Below are 18180 nucleotides of genomic sequence, written 5' to 3' on the forward strand. Positions count from 1 at the left end.
ATCTCGCGATATATCGTGAGATCCACGATATTTCGTCGATATCTCACTATATATCGATGAGATATTGTATTTTTTGGTTTCGGATGTGTTTCGTATCTCGGACATGTCGAGATATACGAAATGTGGCGATATATCGCCCAAATTTTGCGAGATTTTATACTATGGTTTTGATGTCTAAAAAAATATTTTAATTCAGAACGATTTTAAACAACATTCACGCATACCAAATTAAATTTAACCGGAACATAACTCCTTCAATATAATTATAGCCTGTTTGGGCTGTCAATAGGGAGTATCATCTGAAACCCTTAGGTTTATAGTCGTAGGGTTACCAATAGTCGGGACGAAGGCAGTGCTTATGATATTTTGGCTTGGGATGCATTTTATTTAGCGGTTTTCTGGATGTTAAATACCATTGGATGGGTTACTTTTTATTGGCATTGGAAGCACATCACATTATGGCAGGGTCACGTTTCACAGTTTAACGAATCCTCCACTTATTTGATGGGATGGTTAAGAGATCATCTATGGTTAAACTCTTCACAGCGTATCAATGGATATAACCCTTTTGGTATATGAATAGTTTATTTGTTTGGGCGTGGAAAAGTTCCATAGCTTTGGGTCTACTATCTGGATCATGATTTTCTTGCACCCAGAGGTAAAAGCAAGGTCCTTCCCTCTTGGGCCGGTTGTGGGTGAGGAGGGGTTTGAACCCAGACACCGTGGTTCGTAGCCACGTGTTCTAATCCTCTGAGCTACAGACCCCACCTTGTCTCCATAGGATTTGTTCTCAAGAGTACCCACAAAAAGGAATCTTTTCTCTCCTTAGCCATTTCGGGTTAAGAAGATGTGAATGCACTGTTCTTATAGAGGGGTGTTCTAATGGTAAAAATGGGGCTTTGAATGTAGTGGCTGTTCTTATTTTATCTAAGGGATTTGAATTAGCTCCTCCCGATCATATTTCTCCTTACCATCTAAAACCCTTAGGTTTATAGCTGTGGGGCTGCCAATAGGGAATATCCTCTGATTTATATTGAAGGAGTTATGTTCCGGTCAAACTTAATTTGGTGTGTGCGAATGCTGTTTAAAATTGCTCTAAATGAAAATATTTTTGTAGACATCAAAACAGATGAATATTTTACCGCATTTTTGGTTTAGCAATGTTTTACTATATTAAGATTTATGAAATTTTTAAATTTGAGAAAGACCCAAGCATTACAAAGTTGAAAATTGCACTTACCGCCAAAAACCCAGTTTTTATTTTTGAATTTGGGGGGGGGGGTTGACTTTTTATCCTTTTCGAATTTTATTTTTTAACTATTTTTATTTGATTCAAATAAGGGGTTATTTGCTTATTTATGAATAATATCTTAATGTAAACATTTACTTAAATGACATTTGGCAAAAATAAGTGCCTGTCCTGGTTTCCAGCCAGATTTCCTCATGTTTCGATGGGGTTAAGTGACACTTATATAGGTGTTTAGGGCAAAACTTGCGAATTGTGGTCGAAACATTCAACGTAAAATATAAAACATTTACTTAAATGTTGTGTTTCTAGTACTAAATTTTTTTGGGGTGAATTTTCTAATACTAAATTATGTATAAAATAAGGTTATATAAGAGAAAGGATACCAAAACATACAACGTAAAATATCAACCTAGGGTTCTGAAGCCGAAGTACCATTTTTGGTGTTATTTTTAACAATCTAAAGGTTCAATTATTTTTAGAAATGCGTAAATAGGGTTTCTCTAAAGTTTCAACCAAAATATGGCCATTTGAACACGGAAATGGTCAACAAAATGTACTAGATTCCGACTGAAGTCTGAAATATTTTGGTTTTCACCTAGGTCGAAACCCAGATTGAAATCGAAATCTCAAACTATGACTTGTATCGTTTTCATTTAGTAAGCTGTAGACATAGTTTTTTCATCTCTCTTTAATAGTGTCATCACTTATTAATACTTTATAATCTTCACATCTAATGTATCGAATATTGTTAAAACCTCTATTCTTCCTTTCCCTCATTTCATATTCCTTGAATTCCTTACTATCTTCTTAGCTTCATTTCTAGCTAATTTATACCTTTTTGAATCCTCCAAATTCTTAGTCCTTTGCCAAGTTTTAAAACTAGATTTCTTAGCCTTAATGGCTGCTTGAACTTCATCATCCCACCACCAAGTTGCCCTAGATGAATATTGGTTTCCTTTAGATTCGCATGGAATTTATTTGGCTACATCCTTAATATTAGTAGCCATTTCGTTCTTCATCATATTAGTGTCTCCATCAAAGTCCCACCTTCCGTGTTTTACTAATTTATTAGTAAATGTCATCAAGTTTTCTCATTCTAAAGTCCACCATCTTATCCTTGGGCAATTAATCTCACTCTTCCTACGATTCAGCACTTTAAAACACATCTGTCTATTAATCTATGTTGCATGCCGCTTTAAAATCTATGACCATTAATCTATGTTGCGTGGTTTAGCTTTACCTTGGTATAACCTTACCACCTTTACATAATAACGTATATCCTTCTAGTGAGAAAGAAATTTATTTGGCTAATATTTTGCCCACTTTTGAAGGTTAATAAATGTTCTCTCTTTTCGAAACATGTTTTTACTATTGATAAATCATAAGCTGCTACAAATACTAAAATTAAAGTTCCCTCATTTATATTTCCCAAACCATATCCTCCATTAATTCTTTCATTACCTCCATCTCTTCCAACATGTCCATTTAGATCTCCTCCTATGATAATCTTTTCTCCTTAACTAATTCCTTGAACTAATCTGTCTTGTTCACAAAATTATTTCTGAGTATTTTCATCCAATCCTATTTGGGGTGCTTAAACAGTAATTATGTTAACTACCTCTTTCCTAACACACGTTTGATGTATATTCCTATCACCAATTCTTTGAAGATCTAAAACATCATTTTTTAAATCTTTATCTACTACTATTCCCATCCCACTTCTGTTATTTTTATTCCTAGTATATCAAAGTTCATAGTCATCTAGTTCCTTTTTACCCTTTCGTCTTGTCTCTTGTATACAAGCTGTGCTAATTCTTCTTCTTCTTCTCATTGTATCTATCAATTCTTAACTCTTTCCCATTAAAGTTCCTATGTTCCAAGAGGCTAATCTAATCGTACGTTTTTTAATTAGCTTCTTTACCGACATTAGTCAATGGTGTGAGATCTTTGGCCACTTGTCACTGCAACTGGGTGTTGAATCGGTGCGTCGCTTATAGGGGATGCCCTAAGTAACTGTTGCTCACTATTCCTACCCTTGGGTCATATTGTAGTGCGTCGCTTCTGAGGGATGCCTTAACATAAGGTCGAAAAAATAAAGTTTTAGGATCCATGCAAAAGGGTTTGGCTAAAGTTTTTACAATGTTGGTTGCCGACCTGACGCACCAACCCTCCTTTATCCGGCTTGGGACTGGTAGCATAAAACTGTGGTGGAGTTACTAATTTAAAAGAGCAAAATAACTTTAAACTGTTAAATTAACTAAAGATCCCAAAATAGAAAACCTATCACATGTCAACACCTCTTCAATAAATCAATTATCTCTCAGGATACAACTTGGAATTGCAAGATCTTTTTTGTTTTGGATGAATAATAATTAAATTACGAAGAAAGGAGAAGGAATGTACAAGCCGAAGCAAGAACTAGATGGGGGTTAGGATAGAAGAAGGGATGCCCCATGAGACAACAATGAGCATGTTCCTTGGGGAATCCTTCACATCCTTAAGGGGAAGGGATCTAACTTTAGATGAAACATCAAAAAAGATGGCCTTCCAAATCATGTCGAAAGAGCGGGAGTTGGATGTCCATTTTCTAAGGTTGCGTTCCATCCAAATGTGGGAAATAGTGGCACAAAAGGCAATCTTGCCAACCGAGTCACATATCGACTTCCCTTCGAATGTCATGTCTATCCAAATCCACTCTCGGCTAAGGGGGAGAGGAGTGCGTCTTTCGGGCCAGCAAAGGCGGAGAACACGGGTCCAGATGGAGGAGGCAAATGGACAAGTAAAGAAAAGGTGATCAACATCTTCAGTCCCATTCCAGCAAAGACAGCAGCTGGGAGGGACTTGAATATGTCGATTAGCAAGAAAGGCTTGGGTGGGGAGGCAGCCATAGAGGGCGCGCCAAGTGGTGAGGCTATGACGAGGTATGTGACCACGAAACCAAACAACTCTTTGCCAAGGACAGGGGGTCCTTCTATGTCTAACCAAATCCCTAGCGGAGTGAGAGCTAAATCTGCCTGATTGGGATGGGAGCCACAAGATGGTGTCACCTCTACCGCGATGTCCAGGGGGAATGGGGGGAAGGGTGCTCCAAAGGTCGGCGAGAGGGGGAGGGGAGGGGAGGGGAGAGGGGACCAGGATCCACTGTAAATGATAGCATCAACGTGGGCAAATCTGTCCAAACCAGAGGAGTAAATATCCCTAGGGCTCATAATAGAAGAGAGGACTCCGGAGGGGTGCCACTTATCAAGCCAAAGCAAGGTGGTAGAACCATCATCAATCCTGCAAGAAATAGCCTCCCTGGCTAAGTGTCTGACCTGAAGAATTCTGCGCCAAACCCAAGAGGAGTCAGCTCCAAGACTAACAAACCATATAGAATCTCTGCGAAGAGGCCTGGCATAAATCCAAGAAGTCCAGATGGAGGATCTGTTGGTGAGAATCTTCCAAATAAGCTTTATGGAGCCAGCGATGTTGACATCTTTTATTCTCCTAAGGCCGAGCCCTCCTTCAGATTTGGGGACACAAAGGGAAGCCCAACTCTTAGGATGAAGAAACCTAGCTGAGTCCACACCTTTCCAAAGGAAAGCACACATAATAGATTCGGTCGCCTTGATGGTAGCCTTAGGGAGGCCAAAAACACCACTCCAATATATGTAGCAAGACTGAAGCACTGATCTGATGAGCTTGAGACGACCTGCATAGGAAAGGAGTTTGGCTTTCCAAAGCTGCAACCTCTTGCGAAGGAGATCCAGAATGGGAGAGTAGTGGTGGGCTGAAAGTCTAGCAGGGATGAGGGGGAGGCCAAGGTAGCGAACTGGGAGGGTTCCAATGGTAAAGCCAGTGAGGGAGGACAGGGAGGTTTTGGTTAAGTCAGAGACCCCAGCAAGGAAGATTTGAGACTTCAATAGGTTAATGCGAAGCCCCGAAAGGTCTTGGAAAAGAAGGAGGGAGGACATGATAGACTCAATGGAGAGAGGGTCAGCCTTGGAGAAGATCATGAGATCATCAGCGAAGGCAAGGTGAGTCAGGTTGGTAGGCTTGCATTTAGGGATGGGGGAGATGAGGTGAAGGTCGGTTTTGGACTAGATGCTACGAGAGAGTACCTCAAGGGAAAGGCAAAAGAGGAAAGGGGAGAGGGGGCAGCCTTGATGGATATCAGCAGAGGGAGGGAAGAAACCAGCCAGACTGCCATTTAGGAGAACAGAGAAGCGGGGGGTGGAGATGCAATAGTGGATCCAGTTGACAAAAATGGGGGGGGGGGGGGAAAGACATCTTAAGGAGGACTTGGGAGATGAAATCCCAGCGAATGGAGTCAAAAGCTTTGTGAATGTCAATCTTTAAGAGAGTAGCGGGAGAGTGGGACTTGCGGTCAAAGCCTCAGACAATTTCCTAGCAAAGGATGATATTATCCGAGATGCTTCTCCTAGCAATGAATGCAGATTGGTTGGGACTGACAAGAGAATCAATGACAAGGCTAAGCTTGTTAGCAAGGATTTTGGCTATGAACTTGTAGAGAAGGTTGCAAAGAGAGATGGGCCTGAAGTCGGACATGGACGAAGCTCCAGAGGACTTGGGGATGAGGCAGAGGAAGGTGTGGTTGATGCTATGGATTTGATAAGGGTTGAAAAAGAAGCTCTTGATGGCATTGATAAGCTCGACACTGATGATGTCCCAGCAAGAGGAGAAAAATCCCATACTGAACCCATTTGGGCCTGGAGCTTTACTAGCCTTGTGGGAGCGAACAACAGAGGTAATTTCAGAGTCAGAGGGGATGGAACTGAGAGAGCTAAGGAGGTGGAGGGGGAGAAATTTGTTGATAAGGTCAGCAGGGATGGGAGAGGGAGAGGGGACAGGGGGCAAAAGATACCGGTGAAGTAGTTCACGGCTTCAGTTTTGATGGCATCAACAGAGGAGAGGGTCGAGCCATTAGGGGAGGAAAGGGTGAGGATAGAGTTGGAATTGGAGCGGGCTTTGAGGGAGCGGTGGAAGAAGGCGGTGTTAGAATCACCGAGCTCAAGCCATTTGATTCTGGATTTCTGCTTAAGAAAGCTTTCTTCTTGGGAAAGAGAGGAGGTAAGGTCTGAAGCAACTAAGGATTCCTCTTCAGCGAGGGAAGCGTTGAGGGGGTCAGCCTGAAGGCGAAGCTGGATGGAAGAGAGGGTGTCCCAACAAGAGGAGACACGAGAGGAGATGTTACCAAAGGTGGAGGAGTTCCAGGCTTTGAGTGCTAGCTTGACATTTTTGAGCTTTCTGGAGAAGGCCAGGAGAGGGGAGGAGATGGAATGGACTGGAATGTTCCAAGCCGATTGGACAAGGGGGAGGAAGTCAGGGTGAGAGGACCACATGTCAAAGAACTTGAAAGGTTTAGGGCCAAAGGATAGGTAAGGGAGGACAAAGAGAGAAATGGGGGAATGGTCAGAAAGACCAGGAAGGTCAAAGGAGGCATAAGAGGAAGGAAGGGAATAAAGCCAAGTGTCATTGACGAGGACCCTGTCAAGTTTGCAGGCGACTCTGTCAGGGCCAGAGCGTTTGTTGTGCCAAGTGAGATCAGCACCCGACCATCTGAGGTCATTTAGCCCAGAGTCCTCGAGACAGGAGTTGAAAGCTGCAACTGCTTGGTGGTCGATAGGGGAACCACCCAATTTTTCATGGGAGAAGTGGACGACATTGAAGTCACCTCCAATGCCCCAAGGAGAGGAGCCAACAGAAGAAGAAATGGATCTGATGGATCTTGGTCTGATTGGATAGTTGACTTCATAACCTTTCAAGCGGTACCTAAACCACACAACCAAGACAAATTTGATCTCATAAAAGCAGCCCTAACTAAAATTGATGGAAATAGATTGAAATAAAAAGGATGTCCTAATTTGTTGCTATCATTAGTGGGATCCTAGACCTTTTAGTGCTGAGGCTAGGATTTCCAAGGAAACCCACAACTGCAGGGATGAAAATGAACTAGGACTAGGAGATTTTCTATGACTCAAAACTGGTCAACCTAATGGGGCCAGAATTAGAAACTCAGAGTTGGAGGCTGAATTGACTTGATAGCATCTGTTGAGGCTTGTCTTCAGTTCCTGTGAGCAGTGCCAGTGAATAGAAGGTAACTTCCAAAATCAGAATTAAAAACCACAGGTAGGTAGGGTTTAGAAAATAGAAACTCTGTGTTTCTGCAACTGAACTGAAGCTTGAGGGCTGTAGGAACTACACATGTGAGCAGCAAGGATACTAGTGAGTACTTCCGGAATTAGACCTCGAAACCTGTAAGAAGACAAGTCTACAACAAGGTTCTAACACAGGTCTAGCGAGAAGAAGTTAATGAAGCTTTATGGCCAGAACTGAAGAATCTATTCTAAATAGAATGGAGATTTGTTCTTACCAACTGTAGGAAGTTATTAGCCCAAGTACTGACATTTAGATTACTGAAGAAGGAAGAAGAAGATGATCTGTTATGCCTCCCACCAACTCCTTCCTTGGCATCCCACCAAAGGTTGTCACTGCATCTCACAGCAAACTATTCTGAATCTCACGGAAAAATGAAGGTAAAAGCCAACTTCAATCATCTATTCCAAATTGTTATTTTGGCCTATGCCCTTGCACTTCTTTATAGCCTCTCAAAAAAACCCGAACTTTTGACTTATAGTCTAAACACATTAAGCCTACAAGTTGGACTTAGAATGCGAATACATCCATTCACAATTGACTACTTAGACACAATTGGACTTGGAATGTGAACACATCAAGCCTTCTACAAACAAAAAGCAGAAAGAAAATACATCAAACATAAGATCCATGATCTCTTTTTGAAGAGAACCAGACAACTGGATCAGATCATACCAAGACTAGACCAAGCTGAACCACAGGCCTAGTCTGACTTGTTCGTCATCCTTTTACGAGCATTCTTGTGAAGGAGACTGGATTCAGCATCAATATTTAGGGTTTTCACTTGTCAGTGCTATGTCAGTCTCCCCCACTGGAGGAGAACTTGTCCCTGAGTTTATATGATAGGATGTTGAAAAAAATCTGATTATTCAAGTTTGTTGACATGATGGAATCATGGAACTGAAAAATCCAGAGAGCTTCTTAAACTAGCTGACCAAGAGCTCTTCGCTGGTAGAATTTGGTTTAGGTTGCTGGATGAAAGCAAGATGAAGATCTTCCAGCCACTGAAACATGGACTGCTTCCCTTAAAATGCATGATGGAGGTAGACTTGAGTTAGGAGCTCTTACTGTAGTCTCATTGTCTCAAAGTCTTTAGCTTTTGAGGAGGAAAAATCTCAGTCTAATACCACTTAATGCTGGTTGCAAGATTTTGGTCTCGTTCATTTGGTAGATTTAATGTTTTGAATGGAACTACAGTGACAAAAAAATGGACAAACTTTTGACCTTTAGGCAAAAGTGGCAAATAGAATGAAGAAAGGACTTCCTCCTATCCTGCAATTTTTTTGGACTTGGGTGCTACATTTGAAGGGTTTTAGGTCAAGGTTAAACCTTATCAGGTTTGCCTGTCATTGTTTCTACTTAGTTCTGAAATCTACCTTGCTTGCCTTGATTAGTTACTTTTCTTGGTCCTTCTTCTCTGAGGTGTAGCTTGAGTAGAATTAGCCATTCCCAAGTGGATGTTGACCTAGAAACATAGATCTGAATTGAAGCTCAAAAATCATCTCGGTTGACATGTTATGCCCATTCTTTGATCACGACTTTAATTCTCTTCTTAGTAACTATAATTAAAGAAGATGTGATCACCATTGCCCAGTCACTGGTTAATAGTTATAACTAGTCTAAAAAAGGGTCACAAACTTCAGGTCCGATAACAGTAAATACTTCGATCGGTTCTTAAATTTGCAGGAATTTTCAGAACAATATAAAAAAAAAAAAAAAAAAAAGAAATCAAAGAAGGGAAGAAAATGATAGGGTAATCTCTCGCAGACTTGGGTTTCTCACTCACAGCCTCTCACTGTATTTTGGTCTCTCACCACTGGCATCTCACCATACTCTCACAGAGCAAAGCACAAAGCTATGTTTTTTCTTCTCAATTTCATTCATCAAATTCGTGTACAGGGATGTAACCCCTTACAAACTTATATAGAAGACTCAAAAACCGACTCAAACACTAAAAAGGAAAGGCCTAACCCAAAACTGAGTAGGAAACTAAAAAAAATGAAAGAAACTGACTCAAAACTTGACTGTTAACTAAATTAACGAAGTAAATCCTATTTTCCACTTTCTACCCATATTTTAGGCCCATTAAAGTGGCCCATTACAAAGAACACCCATGGGATCAAAGGCCCAACACATACATAACCCAACCGAAAGCTTATATTCAATAAAATAATTCCTCTTGGTGACTTATCTGTATCACTTGGCCCTTGCACTGTTCTTCTCTGGTTTGCCACCCTGGATTTGTAGGTCTACAACGTGAAGGGTTTGTGATTGAGAGATTCATCTCCTCCCATTGGACCAATTGGATGGCGAATTCAACATTTATACCTCATAAATGTTGTCTGCTCAATGCGTAAGAGGTAGATAAAATCAGGTTACCACCTCCTTCGTCTCCCTGAAAGGGTGACAATTAGACTGCCTCTTATTTTAAGGCTTCTATTGATGATAACATAGTTGTCAAGGCGGTGGAGGGGTGCCAACTGCCAAGGGGACAATATGCCTGACTAGGGATCATCTAGGTGCCCTAGGAGTGCATTATAGTAGTTTCTATGCCATAAATATAATTATGATAGTAATGCAATATGAGTAATTTAATATAAATGTATCATTACAATATGATATAATTAATGCTAGTAGTGACCTAATATGAGCAAACCAACAGAAAATAAGCACATAGGATATAATAAATTCATGAAAAAAAAAAAGAAGTAATAAACTAAGAGCGTAGTAGCATATAATAAAGAAACATAATTATAGAGCATGTAAATAAGTATGATTCCATGTATCACATGTGCTTCATAATTATGTACACAAACCAATGATAGGGTTAGAATTTTTATCCATTTCATATAATATACAAAAAAAATACCATACTATATGGTGTCCTCCTGGGCAGCAAGGTGGGCCAAAGCATTTGAGGTGATGCCTAGGTGACCAAGGCGGTCCTTTCCTGCATCAAATAAGGCGTGGTGTCACCTGGGAGCCTATACCTTGACAACTACGGTTGACAAAGATAAGCGGAACTACATTTTTTTGTAATTCAAGCCACAGCCTTTATTCTCAACTCACTCATGCTGGATTGGCTAGGCTTGAGCTGTTGACTGGAAATCCCATGAGGTGGTCCACGTAGGTATCATGTCTTGTTTTCATATTGGAGTTGTCTCAGCTTTATCCTAAACTCTCCTGTTTTGATCTTTGCATGTTTTCACTGTTTCAGTTGCATTTATTTTAGTCTGTTTAACTAACATCAAGAGAGAATAATTACTTTGAATGTCCTTCATTTCTTCAAAAGGGGTTGTTTTCTCTACTTAGAGTTATTAATTATTTTCTTATTTTACTTTTTGTAAAATTGCTATATTTTATTTTCCCTTGATTGAATTTGAAATTGCGATTGATCTTTGCATTCTACTGTGCTTTGGAACAACTTATGTTGCTGACTTTGGTGAATACTTGCCAGGAATGGTTTGTATTTGGGTTGAGGCTTTCCAGTCTGATGATAATGAAGCAGAATATTGTTGGGTATTTTTCTTGTTCAAAAAAATTTCCCCTTCAATGTACATGCAAATCAAATGAAATTGTGAGAGATTTTCTCTTGTTTTCTGATCATGAATATTTACTTTGTTGGTTGCCGAGTCTTCTTAAATATTTGTGTGATTGGACCAAGTGCGTGGGTAAATTTTTTTAAGATCATTTTTATTTTTTACTCAGTTAAATTCAACTCTTTGGATATACAAGTAATGTAAGACTAGGTTACTAGTCCCAAAAACCCACAAAATTCAAAAATTGGAAAAAACTCAGAATTAGAAACTTAGGGTTTCCAGTCAAACTATCCATGTGATGATGGTCAAACTTGGATCGAGTGTAGAGGTTGGTAAGAGGATTCTTGGCTCCAAATCTCATCCAATGTGATGGTTGGATGTTGAGATATAAGAGGAACACCAATCAGAAGGTTATGGAAAACCTTCAAAACAGAGCTGATCTTGAGCTCGAATGGCAACCGATTGTAGACCTTGATGGTATGAGCTTTGTCTGCAAGTTTGGGTCAATCTTGATGTCCAGAAGTGGAGATGGAGGAGGGAGAATGAAAATAGAAGGTTAGTGCATATGGAAGGTTTCAGCCTGTGGCGTGGGGTGAAATAGGAGATCGAGTGGAGGTAATAGAAGGGGGGGGGGATGATGTGCTTCAAGACCAGCAGGGTTTGTTGATGGAATATAGAGATCCACAGCCTTGAAGTTGCAGCAGGGAGTCAACACACAGGAACAGAAGCTGGGTCACTCGATTGGATGATGCAGCAGCAGCACACAAAGATCGATGGAGAGGAAGGGGAGATAGAGAAAAAAAGGAAAGTTGAAGGTTGGGATTGGTGGATTAGGCTCTCTCAGCCAGGCTCCTTGAGCTCTTCATTGTCACTCAATATGACAAGGAGAAATCAGTGCTCAAAAGCAAGTTTCATTCTTCTTCTCAAAATCGTGGTGGGGTGGCCTCTAGAGCCTCACATTAAATAGGGCTCATAGCTGAGTCAAACAGAAAATAGAAAGTATAAGAATTAGAAGCTAATGAGAATGGCAATCTCCTTTTGGGATTGGACTTGCCTTACTTGAATTAGAAACCTACTAAAATAGAAGGTATCAAAATTGGTAGTCTTTTGACTAAACTTCTAAAAAATAGAAACTAAATCTTGCAACATAAAAATAGAAACTAATTCTTAGTAACATGAAAACAGAAACTAAATATAATCTTCTCAAGTGCAGCCTATCCTTTCCGGCTGTGACACTGTTCACTTGAACATTGTTTTGGCCTTTTCTTCATGTTTTGATCAGCAAGCCTTCTGAATGCTTTAAAGGAGCCAAGTATTTCTCAATTTCCTGGTATAGCGTGCTGAGTTCCTCTTTTTGTTTGTTGTTTTTGGGATGAAGTGACAAATTTTATTAGGCATCACATTATGATCCTCCCCAGACCCCAGTGGCAGGAGCCTCGTGCAATGGGTACACCCTTTTTTATCAAGGCCACGAATAATAGTACAAATACAAAATATTACCATTGGAGTCTGTTGGATACCTCCTCTTGATATACTCGACTTTGCTTGCTTCTGGATTCCATCCCTATTGCTGCAAGGCGAAAGATATTGCGTAGATATATATTTATACAAAGAAGGTGACATAGATGATGATGTTTCGCAAAAAATTAAAGTTGGATGGATGAAGTGGAGAGGTGTGACCGACACATTCCTTTAAAGTTTGAAGGAAAGTTTTACAGGATTGTTGTCCGGCCGGCTATGATGTATGGGGCGGAATGTTGGGCAGTTAAGAAGTGCTATATAGCGAAACTATGTGTTGCAGAGATGAGGATGTTAAGATGGATATGCAGCAAAACTAGGAAGTATAAAGTGAGGAACAAACATATTAGAGCGGATGTAGGAGTCGCCCTGATCAGCTACAGGCTCCGAGAATGTCCCCTGAGGTGGTTTGGCCATGTACAACGGAGGCCTGAGGATGCCCCAGTAAGGAGAAGTGATCTGATGTCGATTGAAGGAGCTAAAAGAGCTAGGGGCAGGCCTAAAATGACCATAGGTGAGGTTGTGAAGAATGACATGCATAGTCTGGTCTTGTACCAAGTATGACCTTAGATAGAGTCTATTGGAGGGCAAGATTCATTTTATCGACACCATGTAGCGGAGGTTTTCCTGAATTCGTGGGCTATCCTCTTTCCTCTTGCTTTCATCTTTCATTTTCCATTACTTACCTTTCTTATCCAATTTCTTTTAAGTTTCTCTTAATTTACTTTCCCTTTATGGGGACCTCAGTTTTCCCTATAGCTGACCCCATTTAGTTGGGATAAGGCTGTTGTGTTGTTGTTGTTGTATATCTTTATGAGAGTTTTGTTGTGTATATGTTAGGAAAGGAAATACTAGGTATTACTATATTAGGGAGGAAGTAAGATTGGATAAAGAGGTTTGTGAGGTTAAATCATAGTTCCAAATATCATGAAATCTTGGTGAAATTTTGTGAAAAGATTCAGTTTCTACAGATGTTGAAACAAAATGCAACACGATACCTAAGGTTTACCTTTTTTTGATCAAAATATATATCGTTTTGGCAAAATATTGATTGAAATGTTACTTCCCTTTTATAATAAAAGTGATATTTCGAACAAAATGGGTCAAATTTTTTGACCCATTCCATACATTTTGTTGGTTTCGACAGGGAACCTTTGGAAAATTCCGGTTTTTGTGATTTTTAGCCAAATCATTCTCGTATAAGCATGTAACAAGTTGTTTGCCAGTAGTGGAATGCATTGAAAGTGATGATTTGCTGCATTGTTGGAAGATTTTTGTAAGATTCAAAGTTGAAGGTACATTACTATTTCCAAAAATTAATTTTTGCAAAAAATAGGGTAAATACTTGGTGGTTGGCCTTCCATTTTTTATACGTTAACACACTGTAGCCCACCATTTAGTTGCAGTGGCTCTTAAACGAGCTCTTTACTGTTCAGAGATACATACCCTAGGTTAGAGAACCTCTAGTATGTTAATGATTCCTTTTATAGGGCTACTATGGAGCATAGTTATCAAGGTGTTGCCAAGGCGTTGCCAGGTTCCTTGGTCGCTTTGGGCGCCATGCCGGCTGCCTTGCCGCCATGGTGGTGTCGCCTTGCTTGTTACCCTCTAAAACACCATGGTCGCCTGCCCGCCTGGATAACTATGCTATGGAGGACTTCGGGCGTTTCTTCCGCTATACTATGACATGGTCTGCATTTGTGATATGGTCGAAGGATAAATTTCTTGTGTAGCAGCAACAACATTATAGTGGTTTTGATCTGCCCGGAACTTGATGTGGTGGTAGTAGGAAAGCATAACCTAAGCGCAACAACGAGCTTCTGCCAGACAATTGGACTGCTCACTTCTGGGACTATTACTTGGAGACTGATCATCCAGAGGTGTGTTAGTGGCTATACTATAGAGTTTCGGTTTCTTCACGTCACAGGGGGACTGGGCTATTCATTACTGAGCTACTCTACGTATTGGTAGGACTATAACCCTATCTTTGGAGCCTGATGCTTCTCGCCGTCTTGGCAAGGATTGGCAATGAGACTCGATTTTACATCCATCAGTAACTCTACGATGGGCATCGGAGTAACTTGCTTGTATTCTTGTCTTCCATAACTTTGGCACTTTGTAATGAATCATGTATAACATTTAATAATTATGAATTGGTTTATAATTTTATGTCTCATTCCCAATGCATATTTAATTTGTTTTAATTTTAATTAAATTATGTGTGTTCTAGTACTACATTTTGTGTGGAAGAGGCCATATTAGAGAATGTACACTGCATTGTACAATGTATATAACCAAACTAGGGTCCAAAGTTTAACTACCATTTTGGGTGTGGTTTTTTTTTTTTTAAATACAAGGGTTCCACTATGTTTGGAGGGCCTGAAATGAGGTTTCCTAGAAGTTTTGGGACCTAATTTGTCCATTTGGGCCTTGAAACCACCAATCAAAATCATCCAGCAAAACATACCAGGTTTTGCCTGAAATTTTGCGATTTCGCGAAATACTTTGGTTTTGAGCTTGGGCGAAACCAGACTTGAAACCAAATCTTGGAACTGTGGGTTAAACTGATCAGGGAAGATCATAGGGCCTCCAACAAAGAATGCTTTTGGTGTGTCTTCTTTGATTATATTATCATGGAATGGGGTAATGTAGTGAGATCTCATCCCGTTAAAGAGAGGGTCGTTGTTGAATGGATTGCCCCAATTTCATCATCGCCTCATCGGTGTAGTTTAATTTTGGTGGAAGTAGTTTTGGAAATCCAAGGCCAAAGGGGATAGAATTCCTGAATCATTCTAGATTGAGGATATCTAGGGGAGATGTTTAGCAAACTCCAAGGAGCGAATAAGTGGAATCAAACTCTTTCACAAAATTACCATGAATAAACTAGTGGTTGACAGATTCATTGCTTTACCGAGAAAATTGACACATCTGAGATAGGAGAGATATATCGGGTGCTATCCTTTGCAACATATTACTCTCTAATGGCTTTTGCCGACAAAAGCGATTCCAACTAGATCAGTCTTCCCCATTGAATTAGTCTATTGTTTCCTCTGTTTCTTTGGCTTGTGCGCCATATGCTCTGTTTTGAATAAGTAAACAGAGTTGCAATCTGATTTACATCAATAAGAAGCAAAAGTTAATTTGGTAATGAGATGATGACAACTATGATTAAGAAATAAAAATCAGCAATATAATGAACTATTAGTGTGATATTGGGGTAGCAGTATGTCAGGCTAGGACAGGCTCCTGGTGGGTTGGTCTGTTACTAGGGGATTAAGGCCTTATGCCAGGCCTGTCACTTGGCATGGCTTGGACTTTGGCCCTAACATTCAGGCCCAAGCCTGCCTACATTACGAGCCAGGCCAGACTGGGCCTTGAATGTTTTGGTTCTGAATCCGTACTCCAAAAAATATGGAGCAGCAGTTCTTAAAGAATGGGAGCATCTCTATTGTACACCTTCTTTCTTTACCTGACAACTCCAGTTATGTATGAGTTATGATGCTCTACCATCTTTACTGCTGACATACTCTCTCTTTCTCTCTGCTGCTGCTGCTCTCTCACACGAAGGGATGAACTACCAGTTACTTATGACTCTTACCACTCTTCAATGATGATACTCTCTCTCTCTCTCTCTCTCTCTCACACACACACACACACACACACACACACACCCACACACACACACATACACACGCACCAGGCTGAGTTTTCCCAAGTTTCGACCATATCTTGGTCGGAACCTGGTACTTTCTTCAGGCCAACTCGAAACCTTGGTTTCGAGGCCCAAAAGTTGTATTTTTTTGCCTGATTCTTGTTGTGCTGTCTATTTTTGACATTTTGAACCCAATCAATGTATTAGTTTCACATAGAGAACACTCAAAATAATACATGTGGTTTTGACCTAAGTTTAATAGTGTATATTATTCTTGGACATGGTATTGAATAAGGTTTGACCGGAACATAACTCCTTCAATATAAATCAGATTTAAGCAATCTTGGAATTGCAATTGCTTAAATCTGATTTATGTTCTGGTCAAACTTAATTTGGTGTTCGCAAATGTGTTTTAAAATCTCTCTGAATGGAAATATTTTGATGTCTATCAAAACATTTAGCAATGTTTTTATCATATTAAGATATATGGAATTTTAGATTTGAGACAAACCCCAAAATTTAAAAGTTGACAATTGCACCTACCGTCAAAAATCCAGTTTTTGTTCTTGAACTGGGGGTTTGACTTTTTATCCTTTTAGAATTTGAGTTTTTAAATATTTTTATAGGATTCAAATAGGAGGTGCGGTGTATTTGCTTATTTACGAATAATATCGTAAGTAAATGAAACATTTACTTGAATGATATTTGGCATAAATAAGTGTCTGCCTTGGTTTTGAACTAGGTTTCCTCAAGTTTCAATAGGGATAAGTGAATTTATATAGGTGTTCAGGTTGAAACTTATGAAATTATCGAAATATGGCAGAAACAGTGTTGAAACCATGCAAATCCTCTTGAAACCAGGTCGAATTTAAAGTTGACCTCTATCTCGTCTCGGTGGGCTGCAAAACCAAGACAACCCGATCGATACTTGCAGTTTTGACAGAGTTCTTCTTCCATGATGCACACACACACACAAAGAGAAACAAAAACAAATGTGGAGAAAACGAGAAAAACTGATGCAGTATCAAGCCTGAAGAAGATCCCTCATGCTGTTTTGGTCCACATCAGAACTAGACTCAAACCGCAGGGCCAAGAACCAGCCCCAATTAATCCCAGCCGTGAGTTAAGCTGGCCAGGGTTAGTCCTTGCAATATTATTTCTGGTGGGGCCCATGAAGTCAACTCAAAGAGCCACTAGACCTGAGTTTAATTTTCTTAAAGTGCCTTTTCATTTTCCTAGGCTTAGTTAATGAGTTGATTTCTTTTTCTAGGTGCTTTAATTAGACTTTTCAGTTTCTATGTGGGAGTCCAAAAATTTGTGGTAAGTAATTAATTTTACTTGGTATTAGTTTCTAGGTAATTTAATGCTTTATTGGAGTTAGCTTCCAGGTGATTAATGCTTAAGTCCAAGAGTCATTTTTATTTTCTTTATATACTCATGTAATCCAACAATGAAAGTAAGATTTGAAGAATGAATTGAATATTGGATTTAATTGGAAATCAGCAGGTGTGTTTGATCACCTTCTATCCCTCCCCTCTCCCTAATCTCGTTTTTCTTTCTCTCCCCATCTCAATCTCATCTCTTCTGCTCTCTCTCATGGTACTCCCTCTCATCTTCTTCTATCTTAATCTACAACCCTCCCAGCTATCTCCTCCTTTACATCTTCAACCTCCAACCCATCTCCATTAAACCTGCAACTCAACTAGACCTTTCATCTTCCAGTCCTTTGAACAACCTTACAACCCTTAAACCTAACCCCTTTTATTCCTCATCTCTTCCACAACACACCAGCCCCTTCCTCACCTACACGGCTACACCTCAAAATTGTGGTCTGTTTTGAACTTGACTGTTCACCGCCCAACAGCCTGCAACTTCTCTCTTCATTCAAGATCAGAATCTGATCTTAAAACGTCGTCTTCTCCTTTTATCGTATCCCTAACCTCCCTATTTACTAGATCTGATCTCCCTATTACAGATTTGAACCTTCCGTCTGCGTCAAAAACTCTTCCTGAAACTTAACTTACGATATCTACTCTTGTGACAATGCACAAACACCAGTTCGACTG

The 18180-nt window shown here is 40.0% G+C and overlaps 1 protein-coding gene across 2 annotated transcripts in view; it reads left to right on the forward strand.

Annotated features, from left to right (window-relative positions):
* The window catches only part of LOC122661037, a 207419-nt gene that overhangs the window by 31981 nt on the left and 157258 nt on the right, over positions 1-18180 (forward strand). For both annotated transcript variants that reach the window (XM_043856340.1, XM_043856341.1), the window contains exon 7: positions 10863-10924. In XM_043856340.1, the coding sequence (XP_043712275.1) occupies positions 10863-10924 (62 nt within the window). The remainder of the gene's footprint in view (positions 1-10862; positions 10925-18180) is intronic.

The sequence above is a fragment of the Telopea speciosissima genome, chromosome 5 (assembly GCF_018873765.1).
Source record: "Telopea speciosissima isolate NSW1024214 ecotype Mountain lineage chromosome 5, Tspe_v1, whole genome shotgun sequence".
Lineage (NCBI taxonomy): Eukaryota > Viridiplantae > Streptophyta > Magnoliopsida > Proteales > Proteaceae > Telopea > Telopea speciosissima.